Raw genomic sequence first — 26,364 nt, forward strand, 5'->3', positions numbered from 1 at the left:
ATGGACAATCTTAGGCTTGCCCTCGAAGTGTGCACTTCAGCCCACATTCAAGCACATGGGTTCCGAGCTGATGCTGTCTGTAAATACTCATGATGCTTTTAACCATGATTACTAACAAGAGGACCAAGGGTACTGACACAGTAGGCCACAGGAAACAAAAAGGATTTGACAGGGTGGACGTAACCCGAGTGGGAAGTCTGGGTAACCATGCGGTACCTACAACGGAATACAGGGAAGCATGTGAGTGTATTGGATCCAGCTTGGAAAACAGTGTTAGGTCCATGTAGTCTGTGAAGATGAGAAGAATAGGTGGATACCATGGTCTCAAGGATTCAGGATTCAGTTTCCAGAAAATTCAGTGTAGGTAAATTAATAAAAAACAGGTTGTGACCAAAGGCAGAGGCTGTTTACTCTCTGTTGTATTTCATGATCTCTGTGTGGAGGTAGACAAGAATTCACAAAGACAGGTGGACTCTAGGTGATGGTGGATCTTATACCTTCTCAAAAATGCATACAGGTGATATTTATACAGGTATAATAAAAATATTAATATTAAAATAAAGAGATAAAAATTATTTGTTATATGTGCATGACAGTTTATAGTAATCAAGGGCAAGTATCATGGAGCACATCTACATAGAAAAAGTGTCTTAGTAAACTAATAGTTTGTACCAGGTGATACTTACCTGATGTTGCCCACTCTGGGAATCAAAGTCTTGAAACTAATAGTCAGATGTCAATTTATAATAATATCAGAAGGAATAAGAATTATATACTTCATTTTATAATTTTATATAATTTTATCATATAATTAATGTATTTATATATAACAAGCATATAAAATAAGGATCTGGTAAAAATTTCTGGTTCTTGTTCACTAATGAACTAGTAAGATCTCTTTAGCTCATTGTCGTTAAACTAGTCATTTTTATTCTGGTCTAATTTCCTTCTTTTTTCAGTTCTCCTGACCTCCTTTTCCCTCATCATGTTCTTGTTCCAACCTGACATGTTTCCCTCTACTTATCCTTTATCTTTAGTCTTATTAGGAATTTCACAACTGTATCTTTAAGGTGATGCTGTAAAATGTGTTCTACCAAATCCTCGATTTGTCCATCTCCACTGGTCAGGCTCCAGTCCTTTCCCTGACCTCAGCATTCAGTTCTCTTCACAGTCAACATTCTATCCCATTGTGTTTGGCCACATTCTACAACGAATCAGTGATAGAATAGGGCTTTCTTCTGACCCCTTTGTGAGGAAGCGTGCCTTTCTGATTGTGGCACAAGCTGGACGTGGTTTCTCTTTGGGCAGAAATGTGACTGCTGTCACCCCTCCTTTAGGGCACTACTATGTGCTTGCAGCAGCAGCCTGAGAACTTCTAGTTAAGTATTTAAAGTCAGTGGTCACATAGGCTACTTACACAAGCCTTTCATTCAATCTTTACAACAACCCTGTGAGATAGATATTATTATCATACAAAGATGAGGGAATTGACAAGGGTGCAAAACAAGTAAGTAGGAGAACTATTATGGGAACCCAGGTCATCTGATTTAAGTCCTAGACTGTTTCCTTCAGAATGAATTAAATGACTGCATAGCACAAAAATCATTAGAACATTCAAAACTTTCCACTTAAACTTGACCTTGGACTTATAGCCTTTATAATTTTAAAATAGCACTGTTTCTCTGATTTCCGTTTTTTATTTGGTTATTTTCTGATTGTCACATTACATAGAATAATTATCACTTGTCTAGTTAGAAGTATAAGTGATTCCAATGAATGAAAGCAGAAACAAGTAATCAATCATAATAATCAATAATTATGCAAATCAATTCAGTATTTACCTAATTTTGAATAATACGTGTAATTATTATGCACAGAGTTGTTAGAAAAACCAAAGGCATTAAACTAAAACAAAATAAATTTTACAAATAAAGGGTAGTTTGTAGAGAAGTGACAAATATATGTATATACTAATAAATTCTACCAATTTAAAAGAAAAACCTATTATGAATACTTCTTTGTTTATTTGTTTCAAAACGTATTTCTTTATCGCTTGTGTTTTCGCATCATAAATTCAGGCACAAAACTAGATAGTACCACTTGTAAAATAATCTAATTTTTTGTCTGCCAATGTGACACATAAATCTCACTAGGTACTAAATTCTTACACACACTTGGATGTGTTTCTAGAATTTATATTTTTGTGCACTGAATACCCTATTTCTGCAAATCTTTCTTTTTATTACTTTGTTCTTAAAAAGTGCTTTAATATCTGGTTAGGCAACACTCCCATATTACTTTTCTTTTTCAGTTTTTAAGTGAATGTTTTTATCCGTTATAATTCTTTTTCTGCTTCCACTTTAGAACCATTTTGGATATCATCCTGAAGGAAAACAAAAATGACACTAGCACTTTTGTTTCATTTCATTAAGTGAGATTAATTTGGAGAAGAATTAAATGGCTTATAATATTGGACCTTCTTGACTTTCCCTTTATTCAAGTCATTTTTCTTACACTCCTCAGTAGAAATATGAGGCTGTTTATATATAGGCTCTTTCTTTATTTCTTGTCAATTCCAATGATTTTTGTCAAAGTTTCTAACTGCAAGCAAAAAAGTTGACTTATGCTGAGTAAGCAGAAAACACATTCAAAATATGTTGGGTAGTTTAGTGAATCTTTAGGTAGATTCAAGAACCAGGCTCAAGGTTAAACTTCCAAGGAAAATGATCAGAACCATCACAGCAAGTTCTGATGAGAAAACTGTCACCACCACGGAGCACTAGAGGTTCAGGCTGCAGCAGCTACCTCTGCACCAGGAAGTCAGCTGTTACTTCTAGGAACACTACTACTCCTTTTTTTTTCTTTTTTTTTTTTTCTTAAATTTTGTTGAAGTATAGTTGATCTACAATGTTGTGTAAATTTCTGCTGTACAGCAAAGTGATTCAGTTATACATGTATATATATATATATACATTCTTTTTCATATCATTTTCCATTATTGTTTATTACAAGATACTGAATATATTTCCCTGTGCTATACAGTAGGACCTTGTTGTTAATCCATCCTATATATAATAGTTTGCATCTGCTAATTCCAAACTCCCAATCCTTCCCTCTCCCCCCCCCCCCCGGCAACCACAAGTCTGTTCTCTATGTCTGTGAGTCTGTTTCTGTTTGGTAGATATGTTCATTTGCTACTTCTTTCTTTATCTTATTTGCATTGGCTAGAACTTCCAGAATAATATGACTATTAATGTAAATGATGAGCATCTTTTTCTTGCTCCTGCCTTTAATGGAAAAATGTGTTGTTCATTTTGGTTCACCATTACATATTGATAAGATATGTAAAAATGTTAGGGAAATCATCTTTGCTTCAGAACATGTTAAGAGATTTGTTTTGTTTAAATTTTTTTCTCATTAGAAATGCATTCTGAATTTTATCGGATGCTTCTTGGTCAAAATTATCATATATTTGTATTTTTTATTTTAACCTATTAATGTGATATAATAATAGGTTTCCTAATATTTATCCTTCCTTATATTCATGAAATAACTCTTATTCAGTCATGGTGAGACAACTTCAATATAGTATAGAGGTTATGAGCACATAGTTCTGGAATCTGCCTGCCTGGGTCCTAATTTAGGCTCTGCCATTACTATTTACTGTGACCATGGACAAGTAACAGCCTCTGTAATTCTCAGGGTTCTCTTCTGCAAAATTGGCAAGATAATAATACTTATGTGAGAGTTGTGTGAGAATCATTTGAGAGAATTCCTGAAAACAGCAATATATGGGATATACTGAGTGTGTAATAAATGTCAATTAATATAATTATTTTACCTTAATATAGACTGATTTTGTCAATATTGTATGCGTGATTCTTGCAATATATTTCCAAATGAGATTGACTTGTCATTTTCTTTTTGGATGCTGTCTTTGTCAATTATCTTTGACACTTTTTTGGTATCAGTGTTTTGTTAGTCTTGCCAAGTGAACTGGAAAGCTTTCTATCTTCTTCCATATTTCAGAAGACTTTAAATAACATTTAAACTTCTATTTAATTAAGGAATGAAAAATTTTCTGTTAACCATCAGAGTCATCACATTTGCTAGGTATAGTTTTTTTTTTGTGTGTGTGTGTGTGTGTGTGTGTGTGTGTGTGTTACGCGGGCCTCTCACTGTTGTGGCCTCTCCCGTTGCGGGGCACAGGCTCCGGACGCGCAGGCTCAGCGGCCATGGCTCACGGGCCCAGCCGCTCCGCGGCACGTGGGATCTTCCCGTACCGGGGCACGAACCCGTATCCCCTGCATCGGCAGGCGGATTCTCAACCACTGCGCCACCAGGGAAGCCCAACTAGGTATAGTTTTTTGACAATGTTTTCATTTCTTTCATGGTTTTCCCCTTTACAAATATTCCATTTAAATTAGCTTTGATCATTTGTACTTTCTTAAAATATAACTTTTACCATACATTAATAAATTCAAATTTATTATGGTAGAGTTGTACATAATATTTTCTTAAGGATTTTTAAGTCTCCTTAAAAATCTGTTGTTACCTTCATTCCTATGTTACAAAATTGATACTTGCTATTCTTCACCTTTGTTCAGAACTGGTAACAATTTCATTATGATTAATATGGATAAGTTCTAGAAATATATCAATAAAAAGTATCTCAATAGTTTTGCTCTCTGTCAACTTCCATTATCATGAGTTTCTTCCTCTGTGTTCCTTTTTGGTTATTTTTAAATTGTCTTTTCCTATTTTCATGCTTAGTTCATTTATTTTCCTTCTTTTTAATTTTAAATCAAAGCATTTTAGGCTAAGGGACTATGAATTTTCCTCTGAGTACAGTTTGATTCCCATCTCATATTTTTTAATAAATCTATTATTTTTAATGTTTTGTTTTAATCTGTTGTTTATAGACATTTATAGTTTTAATTTATTCTTTAATCTAAGAATCACTCAAAAAGACTGTTTTCAACTTTTAAAATTAAATTAAAATTGATTTCTAGTTTTATTACACAGAGGTCAGAGAATGTGGACTGTACAATTTTTGTTTTTGTTTTTGTTTTTCTTTCCCTCTAATTGTTTTATCATTTACGCAAGAAACTTGAAAAAACTGGAAGTTGTTATTCCTGTCCTGCCCCTGTGAGAGAGTAGCATTGACATATATACACTACCAAATGTAAAATAGATAGTGAGAAGCAGCCGCATAGCACAGGGAGATCAGCTCCGTGCTTTGTGCCCACCTAGAGGGGTGGGATAGAGAGGGTGGGAGGGAGACATAAGAGGGAGGGGATATGGGGATATATTTATATGTATAGCTGATTCACTTTGTTATACAGCAGAAACTAACACAACATTGTAAAACAATTATACTTCAATAAAGATGTTAAAAAAAACAACAACAACTGGAAGTCAAACATAGTAAACTGAGAGGACAACATATTGGGCATGAAAATTCTCTTTTACCTATCTTCCTTTAAAATATGTAAAACTAAGCTTAGTACTTGCATAGGGTAGCCAAATAATTCTTACTGTCTTTTATCTCTCACCAATAATATCAATTTAAGTGTCTTAATGCTCAACTTGCATTACAATTTGTTTCAACTCAATATGCCTACTTTCATAAACTGTGAAGTATTTTAGAGGCTTGTTTGGGGTTTTTTTTGCTTTTATATGGGAAGCTCATTTTTCACTGTCTAATATGAAAGTATTATTCATGTTATTACTCATTTATGTAATATAATTATTTAAAGTATTGATTCACTTTTGTTTGCTATAATTTATATTTACTTTCAATTTTCATATTTCCTACATACTTAAATTCCACTTTTAAGAATATTTCTGTTTTGTTTGTTTCATTATTATTTTTGCAGAACATGGTTGGAGAATGGGCCTTACCAGAAGAAATGGTTGATAATTTACCACCCTCCAACAATTGCATATTGGGCCATGTGATTCACAGACTAATTGAAAGCTCTCTTCCTTCTGAAGTTGAATCAACAGTACCTGAGTTACCTTCATTTGTTATAAAAGGATGCGTGTTGGGGAAAACATTTAGTGGAAAAACTACTGCTCTAAAGTCTCTAGAGAAAAGTAAAATTTCTTTTTTGTTTTTTTTTTCCTTTATTGGATTCTATTTACAATGACTGTAGCTGCAAATGGCTATGTCTGTAGAAAGCATACATGAGAATCTGCAAATATATTGGGAAATTCGGTCATCAAGAGTTTTATAATAGGGTGATCACATAATTTATTGTCCAAGTCAGACACTTTTAGGAGTAGAGAGTCAAAAATTGGGACTGTCCCAGGGAAACCCGGATATATGAGCTTGCTATATAATTATGATGCACAGTATAAAGAGAAATAATGTCTTAAACTTTACTTAAACTTTCATCATAGATTTTACTTTACCAATAGATGAAGTAGGAAAGTAATAACTTGTCACAAATAGAAAAGAAATCATGACTTCCCTGGTGGCACAGTGGTTAAGAATCTGCCTACCAATGCAGGAGACACAGGTTCAAGCCCTGGTCCGGGAAGGTCCCACATTCTGTGCAGCAACCAAGCCCATGTGCCACAACTACTGAGCCTGCACTCTAGAGCTTGTGAACCACAACCACTGAGCCCACGAGCCACAACTACTGAAGTCCATGCACCTAGATCCCATGCTCTGCAACAAGAGAAGCCACTTCAATTAGCAGCCCGGGAACAGCAAAGAAGTGTAGCCCCTGCTCGCCACAACTAGAGAAAGCCCACACGCAGCAACGAAGACCCAACACAGCCAAAAATAAATAAATCAATTAATTTTTAAAAAAGAAATACAGGAAATCAACTTAAAATTATAAATGTTTTAATTCTTCATATTGATTGAGTTCTTTCCCTTTAATAAACTTTTGGCTTTTTATCTAGAAGTTCTTTCAGTTACAAGTGAAATCATAGCTTTCCATCTATTTAATTAGTTTTTCTTCACTAATACTTACCTTTTACTGTTTTTAACTGGAAAACTCAAAATTTTCACTGAGGCCAGTCTGTCTTGTAACAGTCCAAGGCAGAGAACAGTAAGTCACTATTGTAGATGTTAAATAGACCTCTTTAAAAGGCAGCCTAACAAAAGATCAACGAGATACCACTCCACACCCTCTAGGATGGGTATAATTTTAAAAAATTGGAAAAAACGTGTTGGTGAGGATATAGAGAAGTCGGAACTCTCATACATTGCTGGTGAGAATGTAAAATGGTGTAGCCACTATGCAAAGTAGTTGGTGATTCCTCATTAAGTTAAATTAAAAATTACCATATGACCCCAGCAATTCCACCACTGGTATATACCCAAAAGGACTGAAAAGAGGTGTTCAAAAAACCCATATGCAGTAATGTTCATAGCAGCACTATTAATAATAGACAAAAGATGGAAACCATCCAAATGTTCATCACCTGCTGAATTGATAACAAGATGTGATATATCCATACAATGGAATATTATTCAGCCATAAAAGGAGTGAAGTACTCTATGTGCTATGGATAGACTTTGAAAACATTATACTAAGTGAAAGAGGTCAAACACAAAAGACCACATATTGTATGATTCCATGGATAAGAAACATCTAGAATAGGCCAATCCATAGACAGAAAGCAAATCAGTTGTTGGGGGCAAGGGTAAGGTGATAGGGAGTGACTGCTTAATGGATACAGGGTTTCCTTTAGGGTAATGAAAATTTTCTGGAAAAAGGTAGTGGTGATGATTGGACAACATTGTAATGACCTAAATATCGCCGAATTGTATCTTTTAGAATGGTTAAAATGGTTTTTTATGTTATGTGAATGTTACCGCCATATTTAAAAAACCAGCTTGATTCAACAACCATTGCTGGGGCACCCTGAAGAGCGTACTCTAAGGGTGAAGTCAGCACAGAACAATGATGTCAATTTCCTAAATGAAAAGTTATTAATAAAATTGTCTTTTGTATTTTAGGCTTTCCTATTCAGGTACTTTCTATTGACACTCTCGTCCAAGAAGCTATCCAAGCATTTCACAACAATGAGAAGAGCAGCGGAGCCCTTCAGAAAGCAGCTGAAGAAAAGGCTGTACCAGTTAGGCAAGAGAGTAGTAAAGAAAGCCAGGCAAGTGAGATTTTAGTTTTCTTTTCTTCACCTTGTACATTAGAGATTTCCAACCGGATGGCATCTAAGAGATCCTCTAGACCAGAGGTTGTCAGACTTTTCTGCAAAGGTCCAGAGGGTAAATATTTTAAGTTTTATGGGCCCAGAAGCAATATCGAGGATATTACATAGGTACTTACATAACGAGAGAAAATGTCAACCCCCCTCTCCACTCCCCACATACATACACACACATCAGTTTGCCTAGGTGGGCCATTTAGGGTGGTGGGCTGGCTTTGTGCTCAGTTACCATCAGCTGGAGACATTCTCCTGAGGAAAGAGCCACCAGCTGGTAAAGGGGTGGAGGGGCCCAATTGTGCGGGCTTGGAGAGGGGTGAGGTATGAGTGTTTTGGACGAGTTCACCACGCCACCCGCTCTCAGAATGGAATTCCACTCCCAAGAGCCTGACAGTGGCCAACAGCAAGTCCCCATCTCGTAGATGCAGCCTGATGCCAGTCCTGGGCAGCGGCCAAGGAGGGTGCTGGAGAGGAGCAGACAGAGGGCGAGGGGGGCGCCCGGCTTGGTCCTCACAATGCTATCCTGTGGAGTGATGCCCAAAGACTGTGTAAAAACAGCCAGCCGATTTTGGTCCAGGGACTATAGTTTGGAGCCCTCTGACCTAGACTAGTAGATCTCAGTTTTGAGGGGTGGCTGGTAGGGGAAGGTCTCTTACGGTCTACCTGCATTACCGTTTCCATCAGTGTTGCATCTTGCTACATTACTACATAAAGATACTAGGGCAGGAATTAGGAGAATGTCCCCCCCCCCACAGCCCCCGAGAATCATGGTGTGGTCCAACCTGCTCATTTTAAAGGGAGACAGTAGAGACCCTAAACATGAGTTGATTTGCTTGGGGTCAGAGGCTTGTTGACGGCTAGGCTGTAATTGGAATCCCACGTTCTAAATCCGGTCCTCTTTCCCCTGCCTTATCCTGTTTCTGAAATTGAATAAATTAGCAAAGAATCTAATCCTGGTCATTTGCATGAGCTGCAAAATAAATACCATTTAAACGTGATTCTGAAAATAACTGGGAGTTTTTCTTCATGGTGGGCTGCCTCTTCTTCTCTGTTGTGGCAGTCTGTATTCTAATCAATACAGTGATAGATAAAGTACATGTTTTTCCTTTATTTCCCTTTTGGCTATGATTGACACCTCTAAGATTGTTCTTTCTAAGGTGGTTTTCCACAAACTCTACCTCTTTCTCAGCTCCCACTATACTTTCCAAATGACAGTTGCTTTATTTTACATAGAAATTGAAAGACAGATTATACCATGGGTCACTATGTGTTTCTATGAGTGCAATTATCAAATTTGGTTTGCTTCCAGAACTCACTGAGTTCTTCTTAATATCATTAATGTTTTAAATAAAATAGTCTATGTTTTTAAACCCTACTTATAGACATAAAATTAAGACTGTTATTAAAATATGACAATGTTAAAATCTCTCCATGTGTGCTCGCGTGTGTTTCCTCCCCAAAGGATCTGCAAAATGTATTTTCAGCTGAAGCATTACCAGAAACAGAAGATAAAAGCAGACTTAGTAAGTAAGATATCAAAACACATCATCCATCATTTTCATGAGAGAGACAGATAGATAAACAGTAAAAGCACACGGATGTAAGCACAAACCAGCTTTCAGGGAAAGAAAGGGGAGATGGGGAGGGATGCATGGCTGTCTACATGGTCACGTGACAGAGACAGCAAGATAAACCCAGACGTACCTAACCACTGTCTACAGCTGGGGATAAGAGATGACAATTTCAAAGGAATCTTCTCACACCCCTTCAAGTAGTTGCTCAGTTTTGCTGTGGTTTTGAAAACAGCCAGGCTAAATCATCATCACTCTTCCTGGCTCTGCAGGGAGACAGTAGTTTATGGTTTCTTCTCACCCATGCAGTTGCGGGGAGTACTGCTGTGCTCTCTGCATGCTGCTGCTTTGTTCACTGTGATGAGGAAGGCGGCGGCTCTGTCTCTCCCACCCACCTGAGCAGCGGTTCCTTAGATAAAGCTAAGTTTATTCCCAGCCTTGGGCAAAGCAAATAGAACCAAGCTTCTCCAAACCCAAGGAAATATTACCTCCCTTGGGATCTGGGCTTTAATCCTTCAGATCCTTGGTAGAACCATTGAAGGAAAACAATTTTAAATCTTAAATATCTTTTCTACTTGTGCTAGTAAGGCTTTGCCATATTCAATCGTTGCCTCATATTCTAGAATAAAATCAGTTCCTTCTGTGCCACCACCATTCTTGCTATCACCCTTGGACAATGTGCACATTTATTATGAGCAGGCAACTCCTCCAGAGCAGTCAAGTTTCCCATCCTTTAAAAGAATATAACCTGTCCCTTGTTTCATTTATTTGTTTCTTGCAAGATAATTTTAATTGATTTTTAAACTATCATAAGTATATTTTGTCACATATTCTATCACAGAAGTCCAGTAAATTATAAACAGACTCTGAAAACTTATTTTTTTCCATGGAATTTAACTAAAAAACCCTCTGACTTCTAGAGTTTTCCACTTCCAGAAGTGTTTGTTACCTATAACTTGATAATCCAGGAAAGTAAAGATGTAACACATTAACATCTTAAGGACTTCTCTTGAGATCTTGGCTTGTTTTCCAAAAAGAGAACCCAAACTATGTTAAAGTATTTCTAATGATATTGTTCTGAGTGAGCCATACTGGCAGGTAGTAGAAAACACCAAACCACACAGTGGCCGGGACTTAATGTTGTGGAATGAAGGTAAACGCCATGCTGTGCTGATGCTTTAACTTCTTTCCTCTGAGTATCTCAGGCATAGCTGAATCCAATAACCCACATGTCCAAAGCCATAGACGGTCAAATGTTAACATGGTTGTTAGCTGTAAATACCGGAGTATGTTCTTACCACTTTTTCTATTGCTAGGTACCAATACTAGAAAAACATCAAAAGCTGAAGAAGTCATAGCAAGTGATAGTTTCTCTGAAGTAAGTACTATAACATATTGGCTGCTAGTGTATTGAAATGCGTTTCGATTCAAAGCCTTTTCACAGCATTTTCATCTTCAAATGAAATGATATAGCAATGTGCTCCTCTTTGGTTTAAAATAAATCTGATGGTGAAATTAGCTAAACCTGAATTTACTTGATATTTTTTATATTCTTAATATTCTTTGAATCTAAAGCAGTGGAAATTGCTTTCAGTTTTGCCAGGTAAGAAAGTAAACACATGCTTTTAAGACTTTTAGACTTATGCCAAATTTATATTTATGTATTTTTCTTTACCTCTTAATTTATGACTTTTATTTCCTTTCACAATTTCTTTACCTTTAAAGATTTCTTTTCCAGAATTTATCCTTAGACTTACTGTTGGCTCTGCAGAATTTTTTATTAATCCCTGAAAAAATGTTTACAACAATCTACAGGCCATTGCTTCTAATGCAAACTAATATTTCTATATATAGTATTGCTTTACTGTATATTGGAAACATTTTGAAGCGTCAAATAGAATGGTCAGATTAATCAAGTGGGATTTTATTAAATAAAATGAAAGTAAATAAATAAAAGTATATTTGATGACTTTTGTAGTTTGTTTCATCAAGGAAACCAGTTTCATAATATTTTAGATTTCAAAACTGCTTAAAGATAGAAAACGTTTTGGAAGAATATACAGCAACCTGTAAGGGTGATGACCTATGGGGAGAGAAATGGGTTTAGAGAAAGTGATAAAGGGGGACTTATAATTTTTACTCTGTGTATGTTAAATGTAAATTAGCAGAAAGACTAAGTATATTTGTATGTTTACATTTATTGAGTTACAAATCCCCCAAATTCCATATTCAGTTCAGTCCAAAGGGCATACTTTGTTCCATGCATTGTTGTAAAGGGGGAGTGGGTATGTCAGTGAACAAAAAAGGCAGGGTTCCTGGACTTTATTGAGTTTACTTTCTAAAAGATGGAAAGAGATAATAAACCACAAACACACAAATAAATGAATTAATTATATGAACCATTAGATGGTGATGATGCCATCAAAAAAGGAAACGTAGGGTAAGGAGATCACCTTGAGAGAGTGAGATTTAAGCAGATTGAAAGAATCACCCACTGGATCTGGGGAACCATTTCAGGCTGCCGGAATAGCTGGACGACAGTCTTGAAGCAGAAGGGCGGTTGGCCAGCGAGGTGGGGGAAGAGAAGGGATGAGGTTAGAGAGAAGAGTAGAAAGGGAGAAGAATCGGGCCAGCCAGAGCCTTGTAGGCAGTGATGAGGACATTGGGAGTAAAGGAGGAGCCTTTGCAGGGTTTTCAGTAGAGACCGAGTATCATTTGACTTATAAAATGCTCACTCTGGTGGCTGACTCCATTTCAGAATAGGCGCTAGGGATGTTTCCGTGGATATGTAGCAGCTTAATTAGACTGGCCTTCCTACAGATAATAATACAAAGGCTGGGGCTTCCCTGGTGGCGCAGTGGTTGAGAATCCGCCTGCCGATGCAGGAGACACGGGTTCGTGCCCTGGTCCGGGAAGATCCCACATGCCGCGGAGCAACTAAGCCCGTGAGCCATGGCCGCTAGGCCTGCGCGTCCGGAGCCTGTGCTCCGCAATGGGAGAGGCCACAACAGTGAGAGGCCCGCATACCGCAAAAAAAAAAAAATTAAAAAAAAAAAAAAAAAAAAAAAAAAAATAATACAAAGGCTGGACAGAATACAGAAGCTAATTATCTGAGAGCCTGAAGCAGGCAGCAAAAAAGCAAACAGCAAAAACCAGGCAGAAAATATATGGGATCCGACCACTGACAGAAGAAAACTTCAGTGGCCAAAAGCCAGGCTTATGCAAGTTACCCCAGAGGATCTGCATGCCATGGGTGGTTAGAACTCGAGAAGAAAGCCCTAATCTCTTTGATTTAAGATATTAGAGAATGAAGTTTGGGGATGCCAGAGCAGCTGATCATTAAAGAGGAAGATCTTGGAAAGGAGGGAGCCAGAGGAGGGGCCCTGAAATCTGCATATACATTTTCCTTAAACGCTTGGCTGATTCCAAAATTGTGCTAAACGAACAGTGTCTTCACCAGAGAACACGACCATTTAATTTTTTCCCCTCCAAATATTTGGAATCTGACTTTGCAATGAGCTGTCCCCTACCATTGTTTATTTTCACAGCTCACTGTGCGTGCTCAGCTTGGTGCAAAATCAGAAAAGTTGCTGAAGAAAGGAAAGAGCATATCTGATACGTTGCTAGTCAGCATCCTGGTAAATGCTATTAAGTATGTATCACACTTTTCTCTTTTATATCTATTTAATATGTTCTTTATCAAATAGAGTTCTATAAAGAATAATACAGAAAAATTTTTATGTTCGGCATCTAATGAATTTACCTAAGAAAACACAGCAAGATAAAGATAAATTCTGTGATTTACATGTCTATATTTCACTCCCCCCCACCCTTTACCAACCTGACTTCATTCGCCCAGATGTGAATTCAGGTTAAGTTCTATCTTGTGTGGGGATTTCGAGGAGAAATTAGATACTTGGAAAAGCCAAGGGATTTGGAGAAGAGAGACCCTAACTATGTGGTCACGGGCCAGCGTGCTTCCTTATTTTGTGTTTCCGGAGGAGGCAGTGTCCCCTGCGACCCAAAGACTGGGCAGTGCAGGGTAGGAAGGCCATGAGAAAGTAGAGGTTGCACAGGCAAGGACTCACATATATGCATAACACAGAGATAATGTTGCAATAAGGGTAAAGAAAACATTTAAGTAGGCTATAATATTGTAATTCCTCCTTTCTAAGGATAGAGGATTCTCCTCAGCCCTCCTTTACAATGCAGAAAAGACAGAAATTAAAAGAATCCATAGGGGCTCGGTTGATCCGTGTAATAAAGGAATGAGGCTGAACAGGCTGGAAAAAGGAATCAACAAGGCTCCTGTTGCAGGGTGTTGCAGAGCTTCGAGTGAGTGAGGGGATTGGGGTAGCTCTGCTGCCTGGGAAACGTTAAGACCGAGAGATGTGAGCACAGGAGGTTTTGGAGAAGTTTTGCCAGGCATCTGGAATGGACTCCCCCTTTAGAGTTTTCTTAAGAGACCTCATTAGAGATTTAAGTTGCCTCTCAGTTGTGATGTATCTTGGACTGATTACCCTTTGAATGCAACCCTGAAGAAACTGGGCCACAGTGATGCTATTCTCAAAGCTGGAAAGGATCTCATTCTAATAGTTGCAACATTTTCCAGTACTGGAATAGGCCATGGGAGTCCTTGTTCAAAGAAAATTGTATATGAAAAGCATCAGCTATAAAGCAGATCATAGCTGTGGTTTCACTGAAGTGGGAGTGTCTATACCCCATCCCCAGAACTCCACTACCCTCCCACCACCACCACCACTACCGTCATCCCCTCTGCCCCTGAGGCACCGTTAGAGACCTGTCATCAGTTTGACATCCTTTCGTTTAGTCCAAATGCGTCCATTTTCACTGAGGAAAGGAAGGCACGTGGCAGCTCAGTTAGGCAATCCAGTCACGTATCTGGTTAGCGGCGTAGCCAGAGCCAAAGCCCAGGTCTCCTCACTCCCTGTTGTCTGGTGTCCTCACACTACAGCATGACAAGTGTGGCCCTGACCTTCTCCTCCCTCTGAAGTAGCTCCTGAGACTGGAGGTGGTCCAGAGAAGAGGTCCCTCAGACCTGGTAAAGTGCTCAAGAAATTTCTCTCCTCTAGCTGAGGCCAATGAATCAACAACTCATTCCGTGCAGAACGCTTACCACACTCTGGACAAATTATAAAAGCAAAATGCAGGCTTTCCTTGCTCTTCATAGCCTAATAGGGGTAATAGAAGCAGTGACCTGAGGGCAGCTTGCGACTGTGGAAAGATCACTGGATTTGGAGTCACTTGCAATTTCATGACTTTGAACAAGTAATAAAACCCCTCTGAACTTTGGTTTTCCCCCTTCTTCCTTGCCACACTGATAGAAGGATCGTGTACAGGCACCAAAGCAGACTTCCAAGACTTTAGAAAGGGATTCTAATTGTTTAAATGAGTTTTAATAGAGAAAGAAATGAAATCATAACTTTGTATCCAAAAATCAAAATCTTAATCTTACATAATTGAAGGGTTTGGGAAGAGCAAAGTTGAAGTTTTTTTCCAATTTAAAGAACTAAAATTATTCTTGGAGCACCTATTCTCTATAGAGGATGCTGCACTGAGTACAAAATCCAAAGAAATGACCCATACCCTTTAGCAACTTATAATCTAACCGAGATAAAGAAGACTCACTTGAATTTTTCTGTCAAGAAATATAAGAATTAAAAAATTGTGTGATGAAGTGAATGAGGGTCCAGAGGAGTTCAGATCAGGCTGTTATGACTCCATGCTGCATTGGGTGGGGTAGGAAGAAATTTCCAGGTTGGCGATGTGAGTATCCACCATATGCTACACTCTGTGCTGGGTTCTTAAAATGTGTCATTTCAGTTCATCCTCACCACCATCTTGTGAGGTGTGTTATGTTATCCCACTGTATAGATGAGGAAATTGAGGTTTTAAAGAGGAACAGCCTATGAACACAGCTAGGAAGTACAATTTATACTCACATAACAGGGAGGAGATTGGTGTGTTCAAAGTGAACGGTTCAAAATTGTTAAGGGAAGTTATAGGGAAGTAAGTCGTGGCCAGTTCATCTTAAATACCATGATATGGCTTCTAGAATAGATTTGGAGGGCAGCAGGGACCCACAGAAGGATTTTGAGCAAGGGAGCGATTGTGGTACATTAGGAAACCTAATTTTGGCTGTAAAGAAATAAAATTCACGCAGAAGGAGGTTACTGTGAAATTGAAAGAAAGATAAAGGCAAAAAAATAAAAAAATAAAAAAAAAATAAAAAGGGCTTCCCTGGTGGCGCAGTGATTGAGAATCCGCCTGCCGATGCAGGGGACACGGGTTTGTGCCCCGGTCCGGGAAGATCCCACGTGCCGCGGAGCAGTTGGGCCCATAAGCCGTGGCCGCTGAGCCTGCGCGTCCGGAGCCTGTGCTCCGCTACGGGAGAGGCCACAACAGTGAGAGACCCGCATACCACAAAAAAAAAAAAAAAAAAGGCAAGATTCACTGGGTTATTATTTCTAAAGGACTTGTGTCTATCAAAATGTTAATGATTTGTCCTTTCCTAATTTAGTCAGATACCTATATCTAAAGGCTGGGTCCTGGATGGCTTTCCAATGACATTAAACCAAGCGAAGCTTCTGGAGGAAGCACTCACAGGCTGCAACAGAAACCTCATAGACCTGGAGGGAAAGAAATCACAAATATCCACACTGGCTGTTGACCCTACAACTTCCAGAGAAGTGCCTCTTCCCTCTTCTGCATTTGATTTTGTCATGTTATTAGATATTTCAGATAATTCCTCACTGAATCGCATGAATGACATCATGGGTAAGCTGGACACCTTTTTAAAAATATTCTTTTCTATAATTCAGAGCTCTTTATTTTTCTTTGCCTGAAATGGTGAATATTCCCATTTACAATTATAAGTGGATAATAAAGGATCCATTTCAGGCTTCCAAAGGATTACCTAGTACAGCCCAGTTGCCTCCTGGGGCTCCATCAGTGTTCAGCACTGTAGCCCAAGCCTGGAGCTCGTGGAGAACTCCATGCCAACTACAAGCATCTCATTCAACCCTTCCATCAACGCGGCAGCTCCCCTGGCCCAGAGGCGCCCTCCTTTTCGAGGCTTGCATATGTGGAGGGGCTGCTGGTAGCTATCTAGTTCATCTTGGTGTGCCGCCCAAATGAAGTTCATGAACCACACTGGTGCTGCAAGCAAGCATCTGGTAACATCCTTCCCTTGGACTGCGTGTTAACTGAGGAGCAGGTATCAGTTGGCTGCAGTCCTTCCACACTGGGGTCAAATAGTCTTGCCAAGGTTCATGGTTTATTTACCTACTTTTCATTGTTGAAATGGAAATATTACTTTATTCCACAGATTCAGTGGTTATGGGTAAAAGCACATATTCCTGAACCCTGGCTTTCCAGGTTCTTAGGCATTTGACCTTGGGAAAGGTACTTCCTTCTTCCAAACCTCCATTTCCCCTCCTATATAATAGAATGCTCCATTGTATTGTTTTGGATATTAAGGGAAAACTGTTTCTTTACTCACAACACTTCTGACACCAAAGGTGTGTGGGTTTTCCATACCACCCTGTTCTCCAATTCTTGAAAAACACCAACTGGGGGGTCCTATAATTTAGGCTAATTCTGGCACTAACTCTCCAGAGTTATCACAGGTTTTCACAGGTTAAGGGCTCAGTCCCATAAGACTTCTCCCCACTTCAGATGCCAGTCTCAAGTAGTGGGTCCCCAGGTTAACCACATTCCTGTCTGACTTGACTACAAATTGGGGGTTTCCATGACCCCTCCTCAGGTCTGATAATTTTCTATAATGACTCACAGAACTCAAGGAAATGCTTTACTTACTATTACTGTTTTATTATAAAGAATGCCATAAAGGATACAAATGAGCAGCCAGATGAAGAGGTACATAGTTCAAGGTCTGGAAGAGTCCCAGGCTCACGAGCTTCTATCCTCATGGCGTTTCGGGGGGTGCCACACTCCCGGCACGTGGATGCATTCACCAACCCACAAGCTCTCTGAATCCCTTCTTTAGGGTTTTTATGGGGGTTCCATTATGTAGGCATGACTGACTAAATCAATGAGCGTTGGTGATCAGTCTCTAGTCCCTTCCCCTCCTTAGAGTAGGACTGAAAGTTCTAGCCCTCGAGTCACTTGGTTTCTCAGGCAACAGGGTCCTACCATCCAAGAGTCACCTCTTTGGCATAAACTCAGATAAAGTTCAAAGGGGCATATTATAAATTTTTAAAAATGCTCCTTCGACCTCTATCACTCAGGAAATTACAAGGGTTTTCATAGCTCTGTGTCAGGAGCCAAAGTCCAAATATATATTTCTTATTATATCACAATATCACAGGTATTAAATGACATAAATGTTAAACATTTAGGATAGAATCTGGTACATGATAGGAAAAATAGTGGAAGACTTTGAATTGAACAAAACGTTATTGGATACCCTTTCAATAGAAGGTTGAGTATTGTCTTTTGGACCCCGAGGAGTGTCTGGTTTCAGAGGGGTCTATGCCTTTCATTGGCTTTGACTCCGCTCTTCTGTAACTATAAATCGTAGGAGACTAATAGTAATTCAAATGATCCTGGTTCATGGACATGCAAATGAATTTGATTTAATTAAGATAAAATTAATTTCTATACTTTGAAAAGATGATTCCAAATATTACACTGCTGTATACATAGTAACCAGTCTTTCATCTATTACCAACTATTTCAGCATTCCTGACTACCTGTAAATAGGTCTGTTATTCAGATTGTCATTTGTACTCGTTGTAACATCACATCTTACTGGTTCCCTCATTACTTGAAAAATTAGATGATGTCATTCACATTTGTTTGAGTGTCTTGTTACCTTTTAAAAAAACTGCCCTTTGGACTTCCCTGGTGGCGCAGTGGTTGAGAGTCTGCCTGCCGATGCAGGGGACACGGGTTCGTGCCCCGGTCCGGGAGGATCCCACATGCCGCGGAGCAGCTGGGCCCGTGAGCCATGGCCGCTGAGCCTGCGCGTCCGGAGCCTGTGCTCCGCGACGGGAGAGGCCACAACAGTGAGAGGCCCGCGTACCACAAAAGACAAAAAAAAAAAAATGCCCTTTAACAAATGGTAACATCATTCTTTCATTATTGCTGTTACTACTAACACAATGACATTCGGAGCTAGGAGAGACTTAGGGGATCATCTATTCCAGTGCCTTTATTTATAGGTGGAAATTTAAAGCATGAGCACTTGACTCGTCCAAGGTCACACTCTTCCTTATTTTGAGTTTGTATAATTTTGAGATCTTCCTTTCATTGTTTACTTAAATAAAATGACAAAGCCATTAGATATGACTTCAGCTGTTGAGCCCAGTAGTTTAACCTGGATGCTGTCCATCAGATCTCAAAAGGGAGAATTTACTTCTCTCCATACAAGGGAGCTATGCTGACAGTCGTGATGATTCTGCTTGTTCAGCCAAATTCTCATCCCTGTTCAGGATCATCTGACGGCTGGCAAAGAATACCGCCAATCCATGGCCATCTACTGACAGAATAAGGCCCTGAACTCAAATCAGTCTGACTTGCTTTCAAGATATGATGAGTTATTGAGTACACACAAAGACCTGTGGGTGAGATGGTCCTTGAAAGCTGATTATAATCCTACAAGGGCCTTAGAAGTTTTGCCTACCCTCTTGAGGATCCCTAGGAAGCATCTGTTGTGTGTTTCAAAAAATAAAAGGAAACCAATTGGCACAAATTTTTCAAGAAATCTACTCAGTCCAGTTTGAGTTCTTTCAATTCCCTATCAAAATTACATGACAAATGGTTCTGGAAAATTGATCAAAGCTGATGTTAGCATCTAACTAGTTGAATTTCTTAATTCTAGACCACTTACTTATAACTAGGCTCAGAAAGGCCCTTTATTCACTACGACAGGGAGAATTTTTTTTTGTCAAGTTTTTTGTACATATACACATAATCTTATTTATCTACCCTCAGAACTTAGTGTTAAAGCCCTATTAATTTTTTTATTTTTATATGTATTTCTAATCATATATATTCTAGGTCTGAAGTGAACTGAGCCAACTACTAGATTAGGTTCTTCTAAATCACAAAAACTGGTATGAAATCATTGAGGTTATAGTTCTTACTTGTTTTGGTCAGAATTGAGTAGGCTAAATATGTCCACAACTTTGAAAATCTATCTGCAGCTTTTATGTTCAAGTATTTTAAGCTAAGATAAAGTGTGATTCTTACATATCTTAAGATTTTTCTTTTTTAGAATATAAGACTGGAATGGCCATTGAAAGATCACTTTGCCAATTTGCTCTCCTCATCTTAAGCAAGACCCCACCTGAACTCTTTTGGACAGATGAAATTCTATCCTTCAAAAATATCTTGTTCATTCACATATTCACTTATTATTTATTGCGTGCTTGCTAAATGCCAGACACTGTGATTGGCACTGGTGACTCTGTAATAAAGAAGAAATGGATCCTGCCTTCAAAGAATTTGGTGGAAATTGTAGCTAAGGAACCAAGGAGTTATAGTATTGAGTTGCACTTCCAACATGGCAGCCAATAGCCACAGGTGGTTATTTAAATGATTTAAAATTAATAAATTAAAAATTAAGTTCCTCAGTCACACTGACCACATTTCATATACATATGTGACTAGTGGCTACCCTACTGGAAGCACCGAAGCAGAACGTTTTCATCATCTCAGAAAGATCTGTCTTATCAGATAACACTGTTATAGAGTGATGGGAGCTAAAAGGGTGCCACTAGTAAATATTTACCTAACATTTATAACATGCCAGGAACTGACAGTACAGAAATGAAGGGCAAGTCCCTGTCCTTAAGACAATGTAGTGGGAGAAGAAATGCAAATAAGCGGGTTATTATAATATAGTCACTTATATGCTATACTAGGTGAGCCCAGCATGGGAAGAGATTTACCAGACCGAGACAGGGAGGAAGGGAGAGGGAATCGGCAAGCAGGGTCCATCTAGCGAACAGCAAGATTATCATTAGAGCTGAGAGGCAGCAGGGTGTGGAAGAGTGACAGAAATGAACCTGGAGGGTAGCCAGGGGCCAGCTGAAAAGTCTTGCCCCAAGTTAAAGTGTTTGAACTTTATCCTGAAGCCATGAGAGGTCACTGAATTCTATTAAAGCTGAGATTTAATGCAATTCAATATGCTTTTCGTAATGGTCATTCTAGCTGCAGTGTGGAGGATGCATTGGAAGGGGAGTGAGACTGGAAGCAATGAAATGAGTTCTAAAACTATCACCATCTGAAAAGCAACACCGGCATTAAGATAGCTAGAGAGGCAAGGTAAAAAGAGTCAGCTTCAGGCGCTATTTAGGGGGAAACTATAGAACTTTACTGATCAGTTGGGATGGGGGCATTCATTATGTTGTGAATTTAGTGCAGGGAGAACAAGGTGACTTCAAGTTTCTGACTGGCACAATTTTTTGGATGATAATCCCATTCACTTAGACAATATGGAAAGAAACACAAGAGTTTCTTTAGGGACATGTTGAACTTGAAGTACCTGGTACCTATGGGACTTTTAAGGTAAGATGTTCAGAGGGCAGTTCTATAAATGGGTCTCGGTGTCAGGAGGGAAGTGTGTACTAAAGTTAAGGGCTTGAAGGTAAGACAAATCATCTCGGAAGAAAAGTGTGTTTTAAAAAATACCCAGGATGACAGTCAAGACAGCCAATGGGGAGAGCAAAGGAAGAAGTGTTTAGAAGCAGCAGCTAGAGAGAAAGGAAGAAATCGAGGGAGAGTAATATCATATAAGCCAAAGGAGGACAGATTTTCAAAATAAAGGTGTTATTCTCTCCTCCTCCCAGACCAGTGGGCTGGGGTCCTAAGGCCTGGGCTGGGGTGTGGGAGCCCAGTTACCAGCATTGCCTGCAGCATGGCCCTGCAATGCTTGGGGTCCGTGGGGAAGCCTGAAGAATATCATCACAAGGAAGCAACCTTCATGCAGCCAAAGCCAAGTGGGCTCAAAGACTGAACATCAGTCCTTCCAGGGCTGGGCAGAGAGGAGTGCCCCAGACTCAAAGCCAACTGGTAGGAGACCAGGAGACCTAAGGAGAAGGTTCAGCCAGTGTGGGAGCATAAGCTCTTGTCAGAAGGGAAGAGTGGGTGGCTGCCTGGGTTTTTAGCCAGTGCCTTGGGCCATTGGTCAGCCTGAGAGGGAACAGCAGTGTTCATAATATGGGGAGAGGTACTGAGAGGCTTTGAGTGCAGGCTCTGGATGGATAACTTTAGTCACTTATAGTGACTGAAAAGAAATATGAGGGGGGTTTTAGGGCTGATAATGTTTGTTTCTTGATCTGGGTGCTGTTTTCAGTTTGGGAAGTCATTGAGCTGGCTAATCATGTATGCATTCTTTTGGGCAGGTATAGTTCAAGCAATAGTTTAAAAATTAAAAAGAAGTTCAGAGATTGGAATTAGATTGACTGGAATCAAATCCTTTCTCTGTCATTTATGAACTATGCCATTTGGGACAATTTTAGAGTCACAATCCTACTTCACAAGTTTTGCTGTGAATATAAAATAACGTAATACAGTCTTCCCTCAGCATTCATAGGGGATTAATTCCAGAACCCCCTTGGATACCAAAATCCAAGGTGCTCAAGTCCCCTATATAAAATGGTGTGATATTTGCATTGAACCTATGCATATCCTCCCATATACCTTAAGTCATCTCTAGGTTACTTATAATACTTAATTTCCTCTTTTTCTATCATGAATGTAAAGGGAGAACAATTGATTGCTATATCCTGTGAAGGTCCTTCATTTTCTTGAACACTATTAATTCACTCTTCAATGTTCTCTTGCATTGACTGAGTAATCTAATTCCTTTTAATCTAGTTCAAGGCATTTTTTCCTCTTTATGATTTTCCATTTATTCTGAATTCATGAATATTCTGAACTTCATACCTTAATCCTGAATAGGACTCAATCAGAGAAGTTGAGATCGTTTTTGGTTTTGGTCTCTTGTCGTATATTCCTTTATATCTCTTCTAGAGAAATCATAAAGTTTAGAAAGAAAGATAAATCACTTTATTGTACTGTAATATAATATCCACAAATAAGTTGCATAGTTGACTTTATGGCCACCCTGCTATTTCATTCTTAGCTTTTACAGCATGGTGTTGATTTTCTAATTGTTTCCTAATTTGTTATTCATGACAAACCATCATTTTTTATTCTCATCTCTTCATGGTCAGTCCCAAGACGCTCTATCTTAAAACTACAGCTCCCCTTTAATGTTGTATTTTACCTCATTTTCCCCAATTTCCAAGGGAAATTTGAATTCTGATCCCAAAACTATACTTTTTCAACATTTTGTTAAACATTTTAATTAATATTGGACCAAAGGCAGACCATGTCTATCTGACTTTCTTGTATCAGTACCTTTTAGCAGTGCTACTGAAACTTTGACTGCTTTAGCAAATTGTCTAATTAAGTAATTTCCATAACATAGCTGAAGCATTTTCAAGTAAAACTCCTCATGAAGACATCAATCAACGTGTAGCTGCTAAAAACCAAGATGTGGATGAAGACCAGAATTTAAGAGATCAGATACAGCATAGGTTAGTTTAAAACTCAAATTCTTGCTTCTTGTTTCTTACCCTTTGAACAGACTGACAACTAGTCACTTTGGAATCATCAGATCTAGAAAAAAAATGTATTTCTTAGCATTCAGTCTTTTACAGGTAAAACAAAACTAAGTAGCTTTGATGTTGAGTGAAATATTTATATGTTAGCTTTTATATTCAGAGCACAAGTCATCATAGTCTGGGAAGAAAAGAATTAAATCAGGCAACATTTCCCTTTATGGCTACATGAACTTACAAGTTCATTATATGGAATCCTAATTCAGCCCTCATTCAGCAAATGCCAATGAAGATCATGGAATGTCAAAGAGCTAAGCATCAGACTATAGAGTGTAATTCTAAAACTACTTCTGTGTTACTAAAATGAAGTTATGCTTAAAAAACCTTCTTTCAATCGTATGCAATTTGCTCATTGGAAAAAAAAAATTAGACAAAATTAGAAAAATTTTTGAAACCTTGAGAACTCTAAAAATCTGAATTGAACCAGGGAAGAGGAATTTGAGCTACATTAAGCCTGTCTACTCTTGGAAGTCAAGACTGTTTCAAAAATCATTCCAAGAGTATATTTGAGTAAAGCAAATAAGTCAGAACCATCTATACTTACTCAAAGGTCTCTTTAACTTCTCTAAGAAAAAGTAGATGACCTATGTGGCCCAGGCTGTAGCTACCATCGGAAGGGTGTTCAGAGTTTAGTCTGCTATGAATATAGGTGATGTTTCCTTAGATCTTCACTTAAAGACATGAACCCACACTAAAGGTTTCCTGAAATGATAGAATTGCCAAATCTTTTACTCATTCATATGCCTCAAAATATATGGCTAGATGGCATTAAATGATTTCTTCTTTAAAGTGGATAGTATTTCATTGCCTGTAGATTTCTTAAAGTTGCTTTTTCAGATTTTTTTTGGCAGCTTATTTTTTCATTACATACATCAGGTAAATCTTGCTTAATGTTACTCTAATATTTCAGTCAATATGTTATATTCATATAACATTTGGGTTTTGCAGAATTGTTGGCTTCTTGGACAACTGGCCTTTATTGGAGCAATGGTTTACAGAGCCAGAAAACATTTTGATAAAAATTAATGCCGACATAGATAAACAGTCTTTGTGCCAAAAAGTAAAGGAAATGTTTATGACTGAAATAATGAAAAAAGAGAATAAAGGTAATTACAGTTATTTATAATTTTGAGCTTACATAACAAAAATGTGTGGTTTTAATGAATTTAGGAGGAAGTGAAAATGCGATTGCAAATTTCTTCTCTTTGGATCATACCATCTATAAGTATCTTCTACCTCTGATTTTAGCTTTCCACTGCAAATGTTTCTAAATAAAAGCTTTTTCTCTCTTCATTTTAATTTAATTTAATCAAAAGAGGTCATCTTGCTGAAAGATTGTTTTCAGGTGAAAAAAATAGCAGAGTTAAAATTAAGGATGTTATAGAGAAGGGTAAAGATTTCAATCTGTTGACCTCAGCACTATAAGGAAACAATGAGTGGAATTATCCTTTTAGAATGAACACTAGGCAGATTATTCCCCCCAAATCTTCTTGTGTTGGTATGAATTTACTGACTATTAACTACTTATTTATAAGCCTGCTCCTGGGTGCATCTCACCTACATTAAACCATCCTGACCTCCTTCCTCCTTCATTCAACCAATAATAATTGCCCATTAACTTTTCATAGTATTATTGGAATTTGTTATTGAAAGGAATTTTAGGCTCATACACTGCCAATGCCAGACTTCGATGGAGATTTTACCTTTGAGAAATGAATTCAGAAATAAATCTTTCCCTTTTGTTTATCAATCACCCTTGACTATATTGACAACTGCAATTTCTTGGTATAACAAAAAATGGTCAAAATTAATAATATCACAAGGATTCTAAAACTGCCTTGGTAGCATGCTGTCTCCCATCCCTAGATTTATGACCTAACTACTATAATGTATCGGTGAACTGACACCAAAATAGTGCATAGGTATAAGCCACAGTCTCCTTGGGGACCCAGGAGCTCACACTTAGAAAGGCAAGCATCCACATCGAAATGTCTGCTCCTCAAAACCACCCACGTGAAGCTTTCAGACAAAACAAAAATCAACCCATATATTATATAAGAGGCTTAACATGTTATTTAACACTCAGAAATTAGGCTGAGAGGAGGGAGGAAACCTCTAGAGTCTTGACTGGGAGGCAAAAGCAAACTGATTCTAGGCTGTAGCTTCAAACATCTACCAATTAGAATCAGTTTTTGCCAGCTATCAGACTCACTTCAACATCTTCCTAAAGATTTTACATTCTGATCACTTATTACATTAACAGACTCTACTGCCACTTATTTAAGATTTACATTCCAATTAGTTAATTATCTTTAATAAATATTTTGCCATTAAAAGAATAAACATTCACCTAGCCCAGTGCTCTGTATTAAACATCCTGATTAAGCTAAAAACAAAAAATAAAAGAATACGGTACTTCTATAAATATTCTGCTGTTTAAAAATGATCATAATATACTGTTTAGTAGGGAAAATCAGGTTATATTTAAATTGTCCCTTTTTGTTTTTAAAAGTTTGTCTGTTATTAAATATATAGGCACAGAAAAGAGTCTGACAATATATGCTAAGAAAAAACAAAATTCAACCCAGTAAATTCAAAGCTCTAACTGGCTTTGTTCAACTATTCCTGAACTGGGCAGCATCCCATCTAACAACTAGAAGGGCGCTCTGTGGAACAGTACAAATGGAAGGCTTTTTTAGATAGGAGAGTGGGGCAGGGAAGTCATTAGCAACAGGGGGAAAAAAAAAACAGGGTTATTTTGGGCCAGGACATCTTTTTGGAGGAAGGGAACTGAAGGGGTCTTTACCATGCAGATTGCCTCCTCTTCTTTGCAGGGGTGGGGATATATAGAGATGATCCACATGACAAATCACCTCATTGGTGCTGACCAGAAAATTCCAAGCTGGTTGATTAAAATTACATTTAGTACATAA

The 26,364-nt window shown here is 38.3% G+C and overlaps 1 protein-coding gene across 1 annotated transcript; it reads left to right on the top strand.

Moving 5' to 3' along the window:
* On the top strand, nucleotides 1–26,022 carry LOC136794127 (sperm flagellar protein 2-like). Its single transcript, XM_067033292.1, has 8 exons — nucleotides 1–79; nucleotides 7,979–8,131; nucleotides 11,072–11,133; nucleotides 13,304–13,411; nucleotides 16,301–16,553; nucleotides 23,239–23,347; nucleotides 24,380–24,537; nucleotides 25,967–26,022. Exons 1-8 carry the CDS (start codon nucleotides 1–3, stop codon nucleotides 26,020–26,022), a joined length of 978 nt encoding a protein of 325 aa, XP_066889393.1.
* Nucleotides 26,023–26,364: the final 342 nt, after the last annotated feature.

The sequence above is a fragment of the Kogia breviceps genome, chromosome 4 (assembly GCF_026419965.1).
Source record: "Kogia breviceps isolate mKogBre1 chromosome 4, mKogBre1 haplotype 1, whole genome shotgun sequence".
Classification (NCBI taxonomy): domain Eukaryota; kingdom Metazoa; phylum Chordata; class Mammalia; order Artiodactyla; family Physeteridae; genus Kogia; species Kogia breviceps.

Coding starts and splice junctions, on each gene's coding strand:
- LOC136794127 (XM_067033292.1), top strand. CDS start 1: ATGGACAATCTTAGGCTTGCCCTCGAAGTGTGCACTTCAGCCCACATT. Junction 8,132..11,071: donor TAGTAAAGAAAGCCAGGCAA/GTGAGATTTTAG, acceptor TTCTATTGCTAG/GTACCAATACTAGAAAAACA. Junction 13,412..16,300: donor TGGTAAATGCTATTAAGTAT/GTATCACACTTT, acceptor TAATTTAGTCAG/ATACCTATATCTAAAGGCTG.